This window comes from Gossypium hirsutum, chromosome A06, assembly GCF_007990345.1.
Source record: "Gossypium hirsutum isolate 1008001.06 chromosome A06, Gossypium_hirsutum_v2.1, whole genome shotgun sequence".
Taxonomy (NCBI): domain Eukaryota; kingdom Viridiplantae; phylum Streptophyta; class Magnoliopsida; order Malvales; family Malvaceae; genus Gossypium; species Gossypium hirsutum.
Window position 1 is genome coordinate 113,104,484 of NC_053429.1, and position 21,824 is coordinate 113,126,307.

The 21,824-nt window shown below is 33.2% G+C and overlaps 2 protein-coding genes across 3 annotated transcripts; one reads left to right on the forward strand and one right to left on the reverse strand.

Annotated features, from left to right (window-relative positions):
* Positions 1 to 8,242: 8,242 nt before the first annotated feature.
* On the forward strand, positions 8,243 to 17,976 carry LOC107961831 (1-phosphatidylinositol-3-phosphate 5-kinase FAB1B). The gene is given in 12 exon segments (XM_041115626.1): positions 8,243 to 9,808; positions 9,811 to 10,072; positions 10,385 to 11,281; positions 12,095 to 12,248; positions 12,366 to 12,710; positions 12,859 to 13,698; positions 13,787 to 14,118; positions 14,519 to 14,642; positions 14,734 to 14,904; positions 15,006 to 16,508; positions 17,002 to 17,268; positions 17,383 to 17,976. Coding segments are annotated over 12 exon segments (5,559 nt in total). The 5' UTR covers positions 8,243 to 9,468; the 3' UTR covers positions 17,707 to 17,976.
* LOC107961832 (uncharacterized) lies at positions 17,397 to 19,021 on the reverse strand. 2 transcript variants are annotated; one of them, XM_041115627.1, is made up of 4 exons: positions 18,788 to 19,021; positions 18,578 to 18,702; positions 18,370 to 18,480; positions 17,397 to 17,560 (listed from the first exon to the last, which is right to left on the reverse strand). In XM_041115627.1, the coding sequence occupies exons 1-3, from the start codon at positions 18,986 to 18,988 to the stop codon at positions 18,372 to 18,374; spliced, it is 435 nt and encodes a 144-aa protein (XP_040971561.1). In that variant the 5' UTR covers positions 18,989 to 19,021; the 3' UTR covers positions 17,397 to 17,560; positions 18,370 to 18,371. The 2 variants fall into 2 exon arrangements, with proteins under 2 accessions (XP_040971561.1, XP_016753484.1); XM_016897995.2 differs by lacking the exon at positions 17,397 to 17,560 and having other exon boundaries at positions 18,182 to 18,480; positions 18,788 to 19,020.
* Between the last annotated feature and the right edge of the window lie 2,803 nt (positions 19,022 to 21,824).

The window sequence follows — 21,824 nt, forward strand, 5'->3', positions numbered from 1 at the left end:
TCTGAAATCCTTAATAGTTTCAAAAACAAATCTACGAGTTAGCTGGACCTAATTACAACAATTTCAAAAACAAAAAAAAATACAAGAAACATGTTTAAAACGAGCTACATGCAAGAGATCAGTTATGGCTGAACCTAAAGCTCCAAAAATGGAGATTTCCTTCTTAATTTTTGGTGGAGAACCCTTAGAGAAGATTATGTAAATTTTGTTTTTACTATTCTTTAGTTTAATTTTATTTAATTACAATTTGACCCTTTTTAACAAACATGCAATTTAACAACTTAAAAGCCGGCCTTAACCGTCCATCTATATTCACTATGGTCTAATTACTACATAAGTCCTCTCTCATTTGATAATAAGCTATCAAATCATTACAATTCAATTATGACTAGATTTTGCGACTTTTACAAATTAGTCCTTTTTCTTAAATTAACTAAGTAAACAATAAAATCAACTGACCAAATCTTAATACGACAATCACATAACCCTAAAAATATTAAATACCTATAAATTAAAGACTCATTAGCCAGGATTGTGATCCCAAAATCACTGTTACCGACACCACTAAAAAATGGGATATTACACATGCAATGCATGTGACATTATCTATATATAATCTATAACTTTTAAATCAGAAAAAATACCATTTATTTTTCATCATATTACTAAATTGACATATAATTATACACTTAAAAATAAATATAATTTATTTTCAAAAAATATAATTAAAAAAATTGTGATTACTACATATTTAAAAATAGGTATAATTTATTTTCCAATTATTATTTTAAAAATTTTAATGTAAATAAAGTTTTTCTAATTTTAAAATAGAATTATCACTTGATAGAACTCTAAGTATAAAATATAAAAAAATGTGATAATTATAATTTAATTTACAATTTTAGTTAAAATTAATTATAATTTAATATTGACATTATTATAAAAAATGACTTTGTTATTTTAAAAAAGTTGTTCTAATTTTATTTATGTAAATAGAATTACTAATTGAATAGAACTGTAACTATTTTAATTATCACTTAATTAGTATTAGAGTTATAGACCATTAAAATTTAACTTTATCTTTATAAATAACATTAAGTAGTTAGATATATTATAACACCCCAAAAATTAGGGGTTAGAATTTATAAAATTATAATAAATTGAGCTCTAGTATTAGTAGTTAAGAGTTTAGTTAAACCCTTAAAGAATTAATGTTTAAGCTTTACAATTTGCATTTTTCCTCTTTTATTTTTCAGCAATTAAGGATGAAAACCAAGTTAGTATAAGAAATAAATGTGGTAGAAAATAATTAAGAAATGGACAATAGCCCAATGGCCAAGCATCACTCCATCCTCCCTAAAGTTTCAAGCTTTATCCAAACTAATTCCCTTCCTTTTGTTTTAAATTTCGATAGGATTGTTTTTTTTATTTGCCAAAACAACCGTCTAAAATTTACTTAATCTTATCATTTGGTTCATTTCCTAATCATAATAGAATTTGATTATCTTTTTCAACCTTATTTAGAATTTCTTTTCTCTCTTCTTTAAATACATCTCTTTCTCTTATTTTTTTCACTTTTCTTTTTCATAAAATTTTCTCTTCTTTGCTAGAAATTTTATATTCAAATCTTGAACCCAAAATTAACCATGTTCAATTTTTTTTGTGTCGTTTAGCGAAATGCCATCAAATCCATGTCTAAACAAGCCAAGGTCAGTTAGAAATCTTGTTTCTAATTTTGTAAAACCCTAAGATTCTAGAATAGCATCGTTCTTAACAATCTTTCAAATCAATTTTGAATCTTTTTCAAATTTTCTTGAAAATCTTGCTAAAATTCAGTAAATCTTGTAAGTCAATAAGTAATTCTTACTTTTTTTTTAATTGAATACATATTGTTGGTGAGCAAGATCAAATTTGGACATGAGGATCGTCGTATGAGACCCCAAAAGTTAGGTTTGTGTTCTTTTATGAGAAAATTGAGGCAAAATCGAACCCAGCCCAAACCACTTGACTTGGACCATCAAATATAGCCTATCCACATGACCATGAGACCCACACAACTTGAGCTATTCCACACGGTCATGTGCCTCTGTTTCTTAAATTTTATAGTTTTATCTAAAATTTTATATTTTGATCAGTTTAGTCCTTGAATAGGTTTCAAACTAAGTTATGCAATTAGGTCCCTGATGATTTGAGGCATGCTAGACTCCATGAATGATCGAATTAATATGATATTTATTTTTTATTTTGAATATGTGCATGAATTTTGAAAAGTATATATAAATTACCATATGTACATCTATTTATTGTGACTGTATGAATGATATGCCTAAAATATTATTAAAACGAATGTATAGAAAGCATGACTTTGCTACTTGATTGCCATGTGTTAGAACATTAAATGTTTCGATATATGATTAAATCAAATCGATTAGATTACATTGCGTGGGGTGGGTTGATATGATCGAGGAAGAATCAACAAAATTTCTGCATTCAAATGTTTGTTGTGTACCCACAACCATAACGAATTTCAACTGTGATGATCTTGTTGTGTACCCATAGCTATAGTAGATTCCAACTGTGGGGTTTTACTATGCATTCACAACCCATTAATAGATTTCATTAGCAAGCAGGTTGTGTTTCCACAGGCATCGGCAGATTTCACCTACTATAAAACTATAAACTATTGGTGATTAATCCACAATTTAGTGTGATGGTGGTGGGAGTTTTAGGGAACTCCCAAATATGGAGCGTAGTAGTGGGGGTAGGATCTTTCTGATAAACCGAAACTGTATGGCATTCATAAAAACATGTGAATACAAAAATATGATTTTTGAGATGATACATACATATATATATACACATATGTACATTATTGTGTGATTTGAAATATTGATATGTGATAAATTACTATAGAGAATTGCTCAATGAACAACATTTCTGTATGGTTAATCGTGACACCAATTATTCTTGTCTGAGTTAATCTAAAATAGTGATATTCTAAATTATTATTCGATTATGATTATTTTGAATTTTGAGAAATATATAGTGAAGTATTTTATGTGAAAAACTATTAATCTGAAATGCTTTGTGATTGTGTTTATTCTTGGAATTGTTAAAGTGCTTTGCCTACAGTTTTGTTTCAGTTTCCTTATAATGGAACTTACATAGAGCTTTCATAGCTCACCCCCCTTATGTTCCTTTTCTATAGAGAACTCACAAGGTTAGTATAATGGAACTCACATAGAGCTTTTATAGCTCACCCCCCTTATGTTCCTTTTCTATAGAGAACTCACAAGGTTAGGATGCGGATGCGACATTCAGAGGGACTCCACTCAATTTTGTTTTCTTAATATTTTAAGTTTCATTATTATTCTTTATTTCCTTTAAAAGATTGCATTATTTATGAACTATGGCATGGAACTTAAGATTTAGTTTTGAATTTTTATTTTGCATGACATTCAATTATAAATTTAAGTTAGGTTATTAGGTTATTATTTTCTGATAAACCCTAATTTTACTAAAAACAAAGGTAAATGCCATCTTTTCCACTGTTAGGTAATTAAATAAAACTTGAGGTTAATTAAAACAAGTACTCAACTAAGTTTTCAAAACAAAATTAAAACAAACGTTTCAGAAAGGACTATTTTTCAAAAAAAAAAAACTCTGAAAGCTTATCGGGTCGCTTCGGTGGCTAATATAATCTCTCAAATTTCAGCCTAACGTCTAGGTTGGGTTGGGAGGTTACATATATTCAATCATGTAGCATCTAAGAAAAATTACCGATAAAAAATAGAGATTATTAGCAATAAGTAAGTTAGAATTATATATATTTAAAAATAATTATATTTTATTTTAAAATTATTACTTAAAAAATTTTAGTGTAAACAAAGTTTTTCTATTTTTAAAATAGAATTATTACTTGAACTGAACTTTAACCATAAAATATAAAAAAATTGTAATAATTATAATTTACAATTATTAGTTAAAATTAATTATAATTTAATTTTGACATTATTATAAAAATGGTTTTTTATTTAAAAAATTTGTGTTAATTTTATTTATGCAAATAAATTTATTAATTGAATAAAACTCTAAGCATCTTTATTGTCAATTAATAGTATTAGAGTTATATACCATTAAAACTTAATTGTAACTTTATAGATAGCATTAAATAGTTAGGTATATACAATCCTTTAGCATTTAAGAAAAAGTTCTGGTAAAAACTAGAAATTGTTAACAATAATAAATTAAAATTATATAAAAAAGAGTTGAGCATTAAAACAATGGTTATTGAAAAGGCAATATCGAATCATGTTCAAATAACAATAACACCGAAGGGAGATAGAATATTATTTTTTACAATTTCATTTGTAAATTGTTTATACCCTTTGAAGCAAGCCATATTAAAATTTTTTTATTTACCCATTATTTATTTGGTGTAGGTGTAAATCATTTTGTGAATTTGTTTTTGAAAGAAATTCAAATTTTAAAATCTAATTTTAATGGTTATTATTAAATGTGAAATATCTTTTGTATTAATTCCAAATTTGTATATTATTTTAATAATTTTATATATTAATTTAATTTTTTATTTTCATTATTTATAAAATATTATTTTATTCTCTCAATTAATTTTTCAAAAAAGTAATTGATATTTAAATAAATTAAACTTATTTAATTAGTACAAATATATTAAACTAATGAATTAAAAATGTATAAAATTACATGCAACGTACTTGACATAAAAATTAGATATTTTAAAAGGCTAACAGCTTTGATATTTTATTTTGGGATAAATTTTAAAATTATACTAAACTTTAATTTGTCGCGAAATTTGATACATGACTTTGATTTGGTGTAATTGTATACATAAAATTTTGATTGTGGTTTAAATGTATTCATAAAACATTGATTTTGATTTAATTATACATATTTAAAGAAATAAATTGGTCAATTTATTTATATTGTCGAAACCATTTTTTTGAAAAATGGGAATCGACTTTTTAAAATGAAAGTTTGGAGTCACCACTGATCCTTTTTGATGAGGTGTGATCGGGTCACTTCAAAACGTGGTCGTTTTTCAATAAACAGATTGATTTATCAAAACCACGATTTTGGTCTGCAAAAATTGGAAAAATGGGCTTGGGAGTCGATTACGTGCGATGAAGGGTTATCACCCTCGTCACGCCCAAATTTGGTACCTAATTGATTATTCAGTGTCTTAATGTCGAAAATTGAAAATTTGGCAAGAGTTTAAAATACGATCCCTCTTAGTGTTACTGTTTTTTTAAAGTATTTGGATGAATTAAAACGTATGTCAATGACCGTTTCATCTCAAGGTAAAATGTCATATCTAGTACGTTAGGACACAACAACTCGACCCTCGAGTATGAGTTTGCCTTCCATTTCATTTAAAACTCATCTATTTAAATTTTAAAAAGGATATTCAAATATTTAGATCAAACGGAAAATCGGAACCCAGTACGTTAGGGCACGACTACTCGAATTTCTAAATACGGAATATTGCCTTCTATTTCATTTAAAACTCATGTATTTTAATTTAAAAGAATAGTCGGTTACTTAGATCAAATGAAAAATCGAAACCCAGTACGTTAGGACACGATTTCTCTTTACTTGAAAAATCTAGACAAAGATAATAATAAATAAAATAATACAGAGATAAAAAATGGAATAACAAAGAAAATTCAAATGAAAATTTAATTTAAATCGGGAGTTGGCAAATAAACACATGTACAACAAAATATTGAATGAAATAGTTTAAAAATAGGACGGATAATAAAAATAATAGTAATAATAAAAAATATAATGGTAATAATATTAAAAAAAGTAAATATAATGATGATAATAGTGTTAAAAATAATAATAATAAAAAACAAACAACATATTAATGATAATAGAAAATAATGATGATAATAATGGAAGTAATGAAAATAATAATAATAGAAACAATAGTAATAAAAGTAATAATAAAATAGAAAATAACAATGATACATTAATAATAATATATGTGTGCTAATAATAATAACAATATAAAAAAGAGAAAATAATACTATATTAATAAAAATAATAATAGTAGGTTAATAATAATAGTAATAAAAAGGTAAAATAATAATAAAACAATAAAACACTATTATGTTACTACTAATAATAAAAAAACAGTAATAGTAATAATAATAATAATAATAATAACAATAATAATATTAAAAATAACATTCTCTCCCTCCCTTCTAAATCCGGCCATTGGTCCAGCCTTGCTCCGGTCACTGGACCTCCACGCGTCGCCGTCGGTATCACCGTACACGGCGGCTAGACCTAAAAAAAATCTTTTTTTCGGCAATTTCAAAATGGGTAAGCTTCTTCCCCTTTATTTTTACTTTCGTATGTAAAAAAACAAAATAAAATTGAAAGATAAAATATAATAAACAAAGAACTTAAAACGAGAACAGATGAAAAAAACACCTCTTTTGCTTTGATTTTTTATTAATCTCGTGTATTTTTTGCATTAAAAGTCTTTATTCGAATCTCTCTCATTTTTTCTAAAAAAAAAACGAACCCTCTTTACAATAGTTTTGAATGACTTTTATAGCCAAATTTTATAATTGATTGCCTCTTTTTTTTTTTGAAGGCAAGTAAGGTGATAGAGTTAGTGGGGTGATTTAGTGGTTAGTTTAGTGGGGTGTAGTGGTTGGTTTAGTGGGGTGTTAATTGGACTGTTAATTTATTTGGTGCTTTAGACTCTGCTTGTTGAACTCGGATAAAAATTGAGCTCTACATATGTATTAAATAAATATAATAACTTGTGTATGTAATATGTTAATGTAAAACAGATACATAATAATTTTTAAAAATTGAATCAAACAGAATTTTGTATATAAAATAAGAGAGAATCAAAGTTTAAGTTAAAAAGCATCATTGAACCTTGGGGGATTAAGCTAATAACTTTGACGGAGAGTGACACTAAACAGACAAAGTTTGTCGATGAAATGATTTTACCCTTCAACTTAAAAAAAGAACTTATTTTTTTGTCTTTATTTATTTATTTTAAATTTAAGTTTTTTTTGGTTGAATTATATAAAAATGAATGTTCTTTTAATTTTGTTAACATTACATACAAATAGATAATATATCAGTATTTAATTAATATTTAAAAATAAAAAATAATAAAATTTATTTTTAAAAATTAAAATTAATTAAAATAAAAAAATATAATTTTAATATTTTAAAATTTAAAATATTAATTAAATACTGATATGATATTTACATGACAATAAAAAAAATATAAATTGAATGATTAATAAAAAAATATAAATTGAATGATTAAAAGAGGTGAAAATTTATACTCAGAGCTAAAATAATTATTTTTTGTAAAGTTTGGAGGATAAAAAAAAATCATTATGCCAATTCGTCAAAACTCGTGATTTCTTATATCAGTATCGTTCTAGATTTCATTTTTGTGCTCAGAAGAAACCGAAATTTATCGGAATAACACTCGAACAGCAGATCACCATATGTTTCTCAGACCAGAATATGTAGCAAAATAGATATCAACAAAACAGAGCAGACTGAAACCTGAATTTTGCTTGGAAACTTGTATATGATCTTAAGAAAACATCAAAATTGCTGCAAAAGATAGCTTTTTCAAGGAAGAAAAATGAATTGCAGAGATACTCCAACAAGCCAAACATTACCGGGCTAAAAATCCCCAACAAAAGTACACTCAAGTTCCTTCTCTTCTCTTGTTCATTCGCTCAAATCCGTTTATTTGGGTATGCTTTTTCAGTTCTCACATCCGCTTTCATTCTGAAAGTTTTATGCTCGGTCTTTTTTTTTAGGTCCGTATGGATTGATTTGAGACTCAAATGGCAAAAGAAAATCTCTCTTTGATGGACTTTGATCAAAACCAGGACCGTATTTATAATTTTTATGAACCAAAATTGCAGACGAACATGACTGCAATTCACTGTTTTCTGGAGTAATCATTTTGAGGTTTTCAATTGATTTTTGTGTTGGAAAAAGAATAAGTTAATTTCATCTTACCGTAAGTGAGTCTCGAGTCAAATAAATTTAATTGATTAGACTTATAAGAGTCTAAAAAAAATGTTAATAATGGAAAAAAAATGTTAATAATAGAAACCTTTCGCCTCTCCCCTAAAAATGTTAATAATGGATGATGGTATATATAGGGTATAGTAGATAGAGAGCCAAAACAATCATGGAATCGGTAGGAAGAGGAGCAATGTGGTTCATCGCATTCCGTCGTTGAGGGGGAGAGGCAGCAAATAAATGACCCTTCAAAGTCTCCTCCGTTCCTGATGCACATTCCTCTTTAAATATAGTCAAACCTCCAAAACTTCTAACTTAAGTACAATCTCTTTCAATGTCATTTTTGTCCTTCCATAACCCAAAAAAAACATTGCTCAATTTTTTTTTTAAATTTTATTTTATACATGCAGCATAGTGTCAATTCATAAAGGAGAGAGCTTTCTCTACCACAGGATATCGGGGCAAAATAATACTGTCAACAACTTTAAAAAAAAAATATATTTTGATTGGACTGTGAGATTAGATATATATAGTATGCCCAAATTATTTTTTTTTATGGGAAACAGTGCATAGGCTTTTTCAGGTGTTGTTTTTGATACAAACTTGCAAAATAGAAAAAATGGGGTTCTGTTTTTGATCTTGCAAACGATAGGCTCATTATCAAGGTCAAGAATTTCAACATTCTATTGGTTTCTTGACGCAGAATCTCACTCTGGGTTTGTGGTGGCTTTCTCTTTCACTTGGATTTCACCTGCTTTTCGTTTGCGTGGGTGGCAAGAATCGATTGGCTGGTTGCTTCATTCTTCAAGAGGTTGATCATCGTTTGTTTGATGATGCGTTGTTGATTGGTAATCCAAGGTAAAAGGGTTGAATAGCGTAAAAATCTGTTTGTATATATCTGTGGGGAGGGGGAAAAAATTTGATTGATTGATTATCGTTGGGTTGTTTTAATGACAAAATGATATTTGGTTGAACATTGGGTTTTGTTTAAATTCCGCCTGTGAGTTATTGACGAAAGATGGATGTGTACTGGTTCGTGAAAAGGGGTGTGCTTTGATCTTATTTTGTAGTAACTGAGGATCAGCCTTATAATTTTACCCTTTATATTAAGGTCTGGTTTTCTTGCAATTTGTGATTTGGTTGGACAAATTGAAGATAGAAGAATTTTGACAAAAAAATTATTTCAGTTTAGGAGAAATACCGAGAAAATTGATTTGGATAAGGGTTTAATTAAGGTGGAAGCAGTTTCTTGTTTCTATCGTACCATATAGTCTTCATTGTTGGATTGAGATGAAGTGAGAATTACTTAGATAGGTGGATTAGTGTCAATTATTCGTTGGTCGGATTGTGTCTTCAGGCTATGTAGGTTATGGTTTGTTACGGGTGCCAAATGAACATAGCATAATGAATGAGGGCAGTCGGATCATTGGTAGATGGATGATGGATGCTCCTAACAACATATTTTCTGAGCTAGTTAGTTTACTAAAGTCGTGGCTCCCTTGGCAATCAGAGGCTGCTAATGAATCACGGGATTTTTGGATGCCCGATCATAGCTGCAGAGTATGCTATGACTGTGATGCCCAATTCACATTATTTAACCGTAGACACCATTGTCGACTCTGTGGCCGAGTTTTCTGTGCCAAGTGTACAGCAAACTCAATTCCTGCTCCATCTTATGACCCACGGATCCCCCTCGAAGAGCAGGAGATGATGCGGGTATGCGATTATTGTTTCAAGCAATGGAGGCTGGGATATATACCAATGATGGTCAAGTGTGGGTGCCTGACCAGGATCTTTGTTCCTCAATGTTGGCCACCAGTATTACCAGCTCAGTGGCATTTCGAGCCAGACGATTCCAACATTTGCATCGGAGGTCTATTCCCAGCCCTCGTTCAGCAATGAGGCAAGGCATGTGCAGGCCTAGCCAGAAAACACCCAAGTTTAGCGATGATCTTATTATGGATGCAGAAGATCCATCTTCCAGCCAATATGAGTTTTCATGGAGCAGGTCAGATGTTCTTGCACCTAAGTGCATTTTTCTTAAAATTTTTAAAGTTTTGTCTACCGGCCAAGCGTAACTAATTTCTTTATATTTTGCCTTGGGCCGTAGGGTATCTGTATGTACATATATATATATTTGTCCATTTCTATTAGCGTTATTGTCATTTTTTTCATTAATATATTTTACCTAGTTCTGCCTATTGAATAGATCTCTAGAAAACAGAAAAAGGAATGAAAAAGGAAGTAGCCATTGAAACCAATTGGAAGATTTGGAGAGATTCTATTCTTAATACTTAAACGTTGCTTGCTATTCTTTCAGCATTGGAATTGATGATGAGGACGATGACTACAGTTTAGATATGGCCGGTTCTGATACAATGCATTTCTCTGAAGATAATGGCTACTATACGCCTCTTAGTTCTGATGAGATGAGCAATAATGATGGAGGAAATATTGACTCAAGAAGTTCTGAGGGAATATTGACTCAAAAGGTTTGGATTGATGATGAGGATGATGAGTACTGCTTATATCTGTCTGATTCTGAGACATCGCATTTCTCTGAAGATGATGGCTACTATACTCCTATTGACTTTGATGACATTAGCAATGATGATGAGTCACAGAAAGTTTATCCTGATAGAGAAAATATCGACTCAAAAAGTTTAAGCACTTCTCCTGTCAACCGTGTTCCTTCGCCAGATGTGGAAGGAATATCACAGCTTGTGCAGAAAGATGAACACGATGGTGATGAACATGAAGCATCACCTACTTTATATGCTGCTGAGCCTGTAGATTTTGAAAATGGACTTCTTTGGCTCCCTCCTGAACCAGAAGATGAAGAAGATGAGAGGGAAGCTGCTATGTTTGAAGAAGAGGATGACGGTGAAGGTGCAAGTGAGTGGGAGTATTGGCGCAAGTCAAGCAGTTTCGGAAGTGGGGAATCTCGCTCTAGGGACAGTAGGTCAAATGAGGAGCAGAAGAAAGTAACAAAGAATATTGTTGATGGGCATTTTAGGGCTTTGATTGCTCAGCTTTTACAGGTCGAGAACCTTCCTTTGGGTGATGAATTTAGTAAAGATAGCTGGTTGGAGATCATCACCGCTCTTTCTTGGGAGGCTGCTTCACTTTTGAAGCCATACACAAGCAAAGGGGGAGAGATGGACCCAGCTGGATATGTTAAAGTGAAATGCATAGCTTCTGGGCTTCGCAATGAGAGGTAAACGTTACATCAGATAATAAATGTTTGTGTGGTACCATCCTTTATGCCATTTTGTTCTTGTGAATGTAGATATCTGAATTAGATAAAATCACTGAGATGACCACTATGATTGCTTTGTAAAACAGATAACCCTGTATTGTCTGCATCAACCCTTTTCTTTAAGGTTTCAGCATATTAATATAGTGCATACCGGCTTAAGTTTGGCTGCTGAGTAGCAGGTTCCTAATTTAATAACTCATGTGAATCTAACAAGTTTATGCTAGGATTTTCTTAATATGATTCTTAATAATATCAATTCAACTCTTCATTTTACCTGGTCTATGATGAATAAGATATGAATCAATCTGCAATCTTATCTGAGTAAATAGCTATAGATACTGTTAAAGCATGTGCCAAAAAAAAAAAAATTGTTGACTTGAATTGTTCTTCTCCATTTGTCCACATTGACATTTGGTGCAGCAACTTGAGAAAGTCATTGATTTCCGATTGAAAAGCAAAAGAATTAGATTATTATGTCAGGAGTGACATGCCAATGAGATGGAGATTCCTCTCTTTTAAACTCCAAAATCTCACAGTTTGCTACTGCCTAAAGATTGCAAGATCTGCTACCTCCCTTCAATTCTTTCTACTGTCTCATTCTACAAGTAAATTGCAGGTTTTCATGATAGTACCTTCTGACATTAAACTATCGGTTGCACTAATTTGCTGCATCATACATTCTAATTGAAGTATAATACTGCACTGGTTATGAACCTTTTATAATTTATTTCATTTTATTTACTATTTCTGATTTTCCTATGGTTCTTATAGTATGGTTATCAAGGGAGTTGTTTGCAAGAAAAATGTTGCTCATCGAAGAATGAATTCAATAGTAGAGAAACCTCGGTTGATGATCCTTGGTGGAGCTCTTGAATACCAGCGGGTCTCTAACCTATTGTCAAGTTTTGATACTTTGTTGCTACAGGTGTTTCATGTTTTATGTGTTCCTTTCTATTTTGCTTCATTGATTTTTACTTCCATGATTTTTTTTTCTAAATTCTACTTTTTGTGGTTCTTTTACTGGTTTGACATCTTTAACCAGGAAATGGATCATTTGAAGATGGCTGTAGCGAAGATACATGCACATAAACCTAATATCCTTCTAGTAGAGAAATCAGTCTCTCGATTTGCCCAGGAATATCTTCTGGAGAAAAACATATCACTTGTTCTCAATATCAAGAGGCCATTATTAGAACGCATTGCACGCTGCACTGGCGCTCAAATAGTCCCTTCCATTGACCATCTCTTTTCTCAGAAGCTGGGCTACTGTGAAAAATTTCATGTTGAGAGGTTCAGGGAAGATCTTGGCTCTGCTAGGCAAGGAGGGAAGAAATTGGCCAAGACATTAATGTATTTTGAAGGCTGCCCTAAGCCATTAGGTTGCACTGTAAGTTTTTTAAACTAACCAAAAAAAAGAGACAATTGATACAGATAATATTCATGTTGACCCCAGTGTGGATTTATATGAAATTTATTGCTATGATGGATCATTTCATTAGTCTAACTGAGTGTATATATATATATGTTTGCTTCAGATACTGCTTAGGGGTGCAAATGGAGATGAATTGAAGAAAGCCAAGAATGTAATCCAATATGGAATTTTTGCAGCTTATCACTTGGCTTTGGAGACATCATTTCTTGCCGATGAAGGAGCCTCTCTGCCAGAATTCCCCAACTCTCCAATGACTGTGGCACTTCCGGATAAACCATCAACCTTGGCAAGGTCAATATCGACAGTTCCTGGTTTTACTACCCCTGCCAATGTAAAGCCCCAGGGACCTCAACATTGTAGTGGACCACAAAGAGCTAACGGTGTTCCATCGGCAATCATCAGTCGCAATATTCAGAAGATAGAAGAAACTCCAGCATCTTGTTTGAGTAAAGGTACAAGCTTGTGGTCTGTACAACCCACTGTGAAAAAGTCAACTGCCCTTTTATCAACTACTTCTGAGAAAATTTCAGATGCATTTTCCAAGAAAAGTGAAATGGGTACCAAAGAATCCTCAATGAGGGAAATTATGGTGGAAAAAAGTAAGCCAGCTTTCATGAATAATGGTGTCCAGCCGTTGGAATCTTTGGCACACATTAACTCGGAGAATAATAGCACAGTGGTTGAACTTCAGTCAGGTGGTTCAAAGGCAACATCTGTGCAACAAGATGATAAAAACCATAATAACCAATCTGAAGTGTCAAAACCTTTAAATGAAGCATTTCCTTCTGCACCTTCTGATAATCAGAGCATTTTGGTATCTTTATCATCTCGATGTGTGCGGAAAGGGACTGTCTGCGAAAGATCCCATCTCTTTCGGATCAAATACTATGGCAGTTTTGATAAACCTTTGGGTCGATTCTTGCGGGATCATTTGTTCGATCAGGTATACTTTCTCTTCCTCACATTTATGTATTTCTTTGTTCAGATGCAGTAATTCTCTCTAAACTAAGGAGACTGATGATTCTTTTCAGAGTTTTCGATGCAATTCATGTGACTTGCCTTCAGAAGCACATGTTCACTGTTATACTCATAGACAAGGAACACTCACCATTTCTGTTAAGAAACTCCCTGAATTTTTCTTGCCTGGTGAAAAAGAGGGCAAGATCTGGATGTGGCATAGATGCTTGCAATGTCCTAGGACCAATGGTTCTCCTCCGGCGACTCTCAGAAGAGTGATGTCTGATGCTGCTTGGGGCTTATCATTTGGGAAGTTTTTGGAGCTTAGTTTCTCAAACCATGCAGCTGCGAGCAGGGTTGCTAGCTGTGGCCATTCTTTACATAGAGATTGTCTTCGTTTCTATGGGTAATCTTCTTTCCCTATTGTTTTTAGATTATTAACCGAATATCATGTGTGAGTACAAATAGTTGTCCTCAACAAGAATGTGCTAGTGTGCACGGATTGTGAGGCACAAATCCTAAGTCCGTGACACTAGAACATGGTTTTGTGCAGGACATTGATCCTTATGATTGTAGTTCACGTCAAAGTGTCATTAATCTCTGTTTTTCTTTTTGGCCATACAAACTCCTTGGTCATGATATTAGTGATCTTAGGGACTTTTTGGTTGTTCTAGTGAACTGATTACAATTTGATATATTATAATTGAATGATTTAGATCATGATCTGCCTAGTGAAATATCAGGAATTGTTAGCCAGAAAAACTTCGTACATCATATCATTTCTCTCACTGTTTAAACACATGTAGATTTGGGAGAATGGTGGCTTGCTTTCGGTATGCAACAATTGATGTTCATTCTGTCTACCTTCCACCTTCAAAACTTGAATTTGACTATGAAAATCAAGATTGGATACAGAAAGAAACAGATAAGGTGTAATGATAATAGTTTTAGTTTTATGAAGTAGCCAATTTGGATCTTTCTGCATTTGAGTAATCTATTTTTATCTTATTGTTATAAACAGGTGGATAACCAGGCGGAGATTCTGTTTTCTGAAGTACTAAAGTCCCTAAGGCAAATTGCTGAAAAACAAATGGGCTTGGGGTCACTTGATAGTAACACGGAAACATCTGAACCAAGACATCAATTTGCTGAATTAGAAGGAATATTACAAAAGGAGAAGCTGGAGTTTGAGGTGAGACCTCCTATGGTGTTGTACTTTTCACATACTTGAGTTGAATTTTATGTCTAGGCCTAATTGTCAGTGGATTTTATGTCTGTTTCACCTTGGTTTAGGAATCATTGCAAAAGTCTTTGAAAAGGGAAGGGAGAAAAGGGGAACCTGTTATTGACATTCTTGAAGTTAATCGGTTGCGTCGGCAGTTACTTTTCCAATCTTATATGTGGGACCAACGCCTGGTTTTTGCAGCCAAATTAGAAAATTACAGCACCCAGAACAGTTGCAATAATTCAATTTCAGGACATGAGGAGAAACCTCCCACTGAAATTGAGAGGATCAAGGACATGGATATGTTGAAAGATGGAAAAGGCTCTGAATGCAGTGACTCTACTTTGGTGGATGCAAAGCTCAATACGGACTATGATCAAGGAAAAGTAAATGGAAACACAAATCAGTCGGATGCAGTCCATCAAGAACCAGGCATGAACAGAAATTCAAATTGTGAAAATGAAGACTACAATAATCTTTCTGTTAGCCAAAGCATGTTTGATCAATATGACAATGATAAGCCTAAGGCAAATGTGCGCAGGGCCTTGTCAGAAGGCCAGTTTCCTGTGATAGAAAATTTGTCGGATACCCTTGATGCTGCTTGGACTGGCGAAATTTGGCGAGGACCTGTATTATCTAAGAAAAATTCATTTTCACTTCCTGATTTTTGTGCTGTAGATTTGCAAGGCGATTATGAAGAAAAGATTGTGCCAAAGGTTGTTCGTTCTGCTTCTCCTGCATTGTTCAGTATAGGTTCTGAAAATATGGAAGACTTTGTAAGCTGGTTAAAAATGCCTTTCTTAAGTTTCTACCGTTCATACAACAAAGACTTTCTAGGAAGTGCTTCAAAGCTTGATACATTCAGTGCATATGATCGGTTCAATGTTTCATCGTTTAGAGAGTTGGAACTGCAAGATGGGGCTAGGCTGCTTCTGCCGGTGGGTATTAATGACACTGTTATTCCAGTTTATGATGACGAGCTCACAAGTATGATATCTTATGCTCTAGTATCGCCTGAATACCATTCCCAGCTAAGTGATGATGGGGATAGACCTAAAGACCAGGGGGATTCAACAGCCTCAGTACCCCTTTCTGATTCAGTGAATTTTCAGTTGAGCCATTCTGTTGATGATCTGGCCTTAGATCCTCATAGAAGTTTTAGTTCAGCAGATGGCCTTCTTCGAACTCGCAGCTCCCTGATTATTGACCCCCTCTCTCGTACGAAGTCTTTGCATGTCCGGGTGTCATTTGGAGATGATGGGTCAGATAAAGTGAAATATGTGGTGACTTGTTACTATGCAAAGTGGTTTGAAACATTAAGGAAAATATGTTGCCCATCAGAGATGGATTTTGTAAGGTCTCTGAGTCGCTGTAAAAAGTGGGGAGCTCAGGGTGGCAAGAGCAATGCTTTCTTTGCAAAGACCTTGGACGATCGGTTTATTGTTAAACAAGTCACAAAGACAGAGTTGGAATCATTTCTAAAGTTTGCACCTGAATATTTTAAGTACTTGTCTGAAGCAATTAGATCTAGAAGTCCAACATCCCTGGCGAAGATTCTCGGTATTTATCAGGTGCTTGTTTCTAGGGTTTAATATGCTCTAATGCTATATATCATAATCTCTAATCTAAAAGACAAATGGTCAGTTATGATGATCATTAAAGAAGCTGGAGCTATCCCAAACTGACGTGTTTTCCATTAACTAAGTGCTCAAAAAATAAGGTTGTTTTGCATAAAAAAGGTATAAGCCTGCATGGTGAAGCTTTCATGTTTATAATTTTTTTCTGGGTGATTGATGCTAACTGCTGATACTTTTGAATGAAAACGATCTGAGGGGACTTAGAAAGGGCAGAGAACCTTTGCTTTTTCATGCTTTTAGGAATGAGATGGTGCAAACAGTGTTCATTTATTTATAATATTTATTTATTTCTTATTGTTGATGTCCCCCCCCCCTTCTCTCTTTTCATGCTTTTAGGAATGAGATGGTGCAAACAGTGTTCATTTATTTATAATATTTATTTATTTCTTATTGTTGATGGCCCCCCCCCTTCTCTCTTTCTTGGAAGGTTACGACAAAGCAACCTAAAGGTGGGAAAGAATCGAGGATAGATGTATTGGTTATGGAGAATCTTCTGTTTAGGAGAAGTGTCACACGGCTATATGATCTCAAAGGATCTTCTAGATCTCGTTATAATCCTGATTCTAGTGGAAGCAACAAGGTTCTGCTAGATCAGAACTTGCTCGAACAAATGCCGACCTCCCCGATTTTTGTGGGTAATAAAGCGAAGCGTTTGTTGGAAAGAGCAGTATGGAATGACACTGCTTTCCTTGCAGTAAGTTTTAAATCGTTGCTTGGAGTTTACATGACATGCATTTGCAAACTTATGTTAACTAGACCACACATTATCCAATTTTGCTCATTTCTTTTGTTATTTCCCTCCCTGCAGGCAAACGACGTGATGGATTACTCATTACTGGTTGGAGTGGATGAGGAGAAGCATGAGTTAGTTCTGGGAACCATTGATTTCTTGAGGCAGTATACCTGGGACAAGCATCTTGAAACTTGGGTAAAGGCTTCAGGCATCCTTGGTGGGCCAAAGAATGCATCACCCACAGTAATTTCACCTGAACAATACAAGAAAAGGTTCAGGAAAGCAATGTCAACTTATTTTCTAATGATCCCAGATCAGTGGTCTCCTCCTTCCGTTCCAAGCAAATCTCAGTCAGATACAGGTGAAGAGACGGGCCAACGTGGGACCTCAGCTAAGTGATTCTCATTCAACATTCAAATTTATAATTTGGAAGTTGAACTCTACCATTATTTTTTCCCTTGTTCATTTGATTCTTTCCATATTTTGAAGTCTTTTTGAAGAGCAATTTTTCTTTTACACCAAAAGAGATCCATAAAAATGTTTTTGTTAGTCGATGCCAAACAAGGCTATCTAAAGCCATTGGAATTTCTGTCAAAGATCTGATAGTTCTAGATCTCTGCAGGAAATTTTTGTACAAAATATTATATTATTTGATTTAGCATTCTATCATGTAGTGTATTTTTGTCCGCCAATTTTTTTTTTTCATGTATCACAATGAAATAGAAGAATTCCCAAAGTCTTTCCTATGTTCATTATTTGTTTGCTCATCCTTAATTCAGAATTGATTTGCTATTTAGTGTTCCTAGCATTCATTTTTTGCAATTTGGTTTGCAACTGCTAAACACATATATCAATTGAAAAATAACAACAAATCTAAAGGGGTTATTAGCTTTGATCATCAATATGCAAAATCAAAGTGATTACAAGAGAGAGATCTTGTAGCTATCTATATACAATCTCTAATACTTGAAGTGTCTTTCTTGTAGAAACAATTATTTAATGAAATCTGTGGAATCTAGTAAGAGCCAAAGCTTTCTACTAGTGCACCTATTAAATTCGTACCACTAGGAGTCATCTTTCACGATGATAACACCTTTATTAGCATTGCCGAACCCGTCACCATTAACAATTTGGAGCCATCTATGTCGGAGAAGATCAAGGATCTCAGCATCTCTGGTTTCAGAACATTGCCAAAAAGCTTCAACTTGGAGTACAGAGTTCACAGGTATTCGAATGTGGCTTAACAAGGAATCTGAGACTGAGTTCTTACCTCAGATGATAGGACTTCCCCGGAATCTGTCGAGGAAAACGAGGGCCTTCGTCGTACCCTTCACAAACTATTTCTCCATTTTCATCTCTATAGCAGATTACACCCTCGGACTGATCCTCGAAAACCTGTTAGAAGATGAAGCAGACATCAAACATTCATGATGGATAAGTAATCTAGATGAACAAGGAACATGGAATACAAGATACTGACCGTGTTCTTGGAGAATGATCTCATCTGAAATGTGGAAGATTTCTTTCCAGGATCATGATTGTGTTTAAGCATAAAGATGTCGTTGGCATGTTTGATAACTGGATTTGATGTTCTAACAGGAACACGAAAAGGAACAGAGCATGTTACAGACATTGATCTCATGCTACCCGGAAGGAGGGGAATAAAAGGAAGAGCAGACATGACTGAGTTTATGTTAACAATATTTATAAAGTATTGCAAAGAGAAATTTTATTATAACATCAAATGAATATTATTTTTTAATTGTTGGGTGGTAAATGTCTTGTCATGGTTTTACAACCAGAAGTTTAAACAGGTAAGTAGGTCCCATGTTGCTTATCTTCAACTTGTTGCTGCTGGTGCGAGAGCCTGAGTCAACTTTGTTGTTGATTCTGCATCGTTTTTTCCATACTATTTGATGGTCGGTACATATTATCAGTTTCTTAATTCCCTTTACTGAAATTGTAAGTTTGTTTGCATCAAATTTAATGACTTATTTTTTTTCCATGTAAAAGAATATGAAACGATATTTAAAACTTAAACTTTTCAGTATGATTACTCAATATTTATCAAAATTTCAATCCACCTGTTACTATATATACTTTTTTATGTCGACTGAACTCCAATGATAAGGTTTCAGCTTTTCCTACGTGTATAATAATCCAACCATATCCATGCTGGATTTTTATTTTAATATTGCATTTTTAATAATTTTTTAAATTAAGGTTATTTTTATAATATGTTTTTTTAGGATTATTTCAACATCAAATTCTTAAGAAAAATCTAAAGTTTCATCATTTGATGATTATGACATGATCCTATAATGACCTCGACATCTATTGCTGTGGTGTCATATTAACTTTTTAGCTAAATGTTCAAATAAATGCCTAGCTTTGTAGGGGTCGTTCATTTAAGGGTTAAAACTTTTAAAATGTGCAAATACATACCTAATCTTTTTGAATTTATTCATATTAGGGCTTATACCTCACTTGTGTATTGATACAAGATCGTAAAGTAGTGGCATATGCATCTAGGCTGCTACCCGGTACACGATCTTGAATTAGCAGCTATTTTTTTGCATTAAAAATATGGTGGCATTATCTTTTTGGTGAAAAATGTCTCATCTTTACGGATCACAAAAGTCTAAAGTATTTAATGACATAGAAAGAACTGAATTTGAGACAACGTAGATGGTTGAAATTATTGAAAGATTATGATCTCGTTATTGATTACCATCCGAGGAAAGCTAATGTAGTGGCAGATGCCTTGAGCTGGAAATCCTTGTTTGCCTTACGGGCATTGAACACCCAGTTGTCTTTATCTAACGATGGTTCACTCATAGCTGAGTTAAAATTTAGACGGACGTTTATGCAACAGATCTCTGAATCTCAAAAAAATAATGGTAAGTTGCAAGCGAAACGGATACAAAGTGAGTCGACTCCTGACTCAGAATTTCAGATCGGGACCAAGGGTTGTTTATTATTCATAGACAGAGTATGTGTATCGAAAAGTTCAGAACTGATACAGAAGATTTTGAAAGAAGCTCATAATGGTAACATGTCTATACATCCTGGTAGTAATAAAATGTATAATGATTTGAAAAAGATATACTAGTGGCCGGGAATGAAACGGGATATTTTTGAATTTGTATCGAAGTGTTTGATATGTCAACAAGTGAAGGCTGAACACCAAGTACCTTCGGGATTATTGCAGCCAATTACAATACCAGAATGAAAATGGGAAAGAGTTACTATGGATTTTGTAACGGGATTACCTTTATCACCGAAAAAGAAAGATGCTGTCGGGTAACTGTTGATTGTAACGAGGTCGGCACACTTTATCTCGGTACGTATGGATTTTTCATTAGACCGATTGGATGAATTATATGTCTATGAGATTGTCAGATTGCATGGAGTGCCTGTCTCTATTATTTCGGATAGAGATCCTCAGTTTACATCTCGATTTTGGAGTAAGTTGCACTTTGGGATCTCGTTTACACTTTAGTACTGCATTCCATCCTCAAACAGATGGACAATTTGAACATGTGGTACAGATTTTAGAAGACATGCTTCGGTGTTCTATACTTGAATTTGGAGGTAACTGGGAAAAATACTTGCCTTTGATTGAATTTGCTTACAATAACAGTTATCAGTCCAGTATTAGAATGGTTCTGTATGAGGCTCTATATGGTCATAAATGTAGAACCCCATTGTATTGGACAGAGTTAAGTGAGAAAAAATATACACAGAGTTGACTTGATCCGGGAAATTGAAGAAAAGTTGAAGATAATTAGAGACAGTTTGAAAGCGTCCTCAGATCGTAAAAAGTCTTATGCCGATTTAAAGTGGAAAGAGATAGAATTCAGGTTGGTGATAAACTATTCTGAAAGTGTCACCTTGGAATAAAGTTCTCCGATTCGGCCGTAAAGGAAAACTAAGTCCATAGTTTATCGGGCCATATGAGATCATTGAAAGAATTGAGCCTGTTGCATATCGGTTAGCATTACCACTGGAGCTTGATAAAATTCATAATGTGTTTCATGTTTCCATGCTACGATGGTATCGATCGGATCCGTCACACGTTATTACTCCAACAGAAGTTGAGATTCAGCCTGATATGACTTACAATGAGGAACCGATTAAGATACTAGCTTATGAGATGAAAGAGCTGAGAAATAAAAAAGTGGCCTTGGTAAAAGTCCTTTGGAAACGACATGGACAAGAGGAAGCTACCTGGGAGCCTGAGGATACCATGAGGAAGCAATACCCTAACCTCTTTTCCGGTAAGAATTTTCTAAGACGAAAATTTCTAAGGGGTAGATTTGTAACAACCCAATTTCAGTGAGGTCAGAATAGTAGTTTTGGAACCACAAATCCGAGTTAAAAATAAAAATTATTTTATTTATTTTATGGTTGGCATCTTGATAGTAAGGTCACATGAAAATTTTGATACGAAAATTTTATCAATTGTGTGGTTAATTAGCTATAGCTATAGAATTCAAAACTTAAGGCCCTTATAT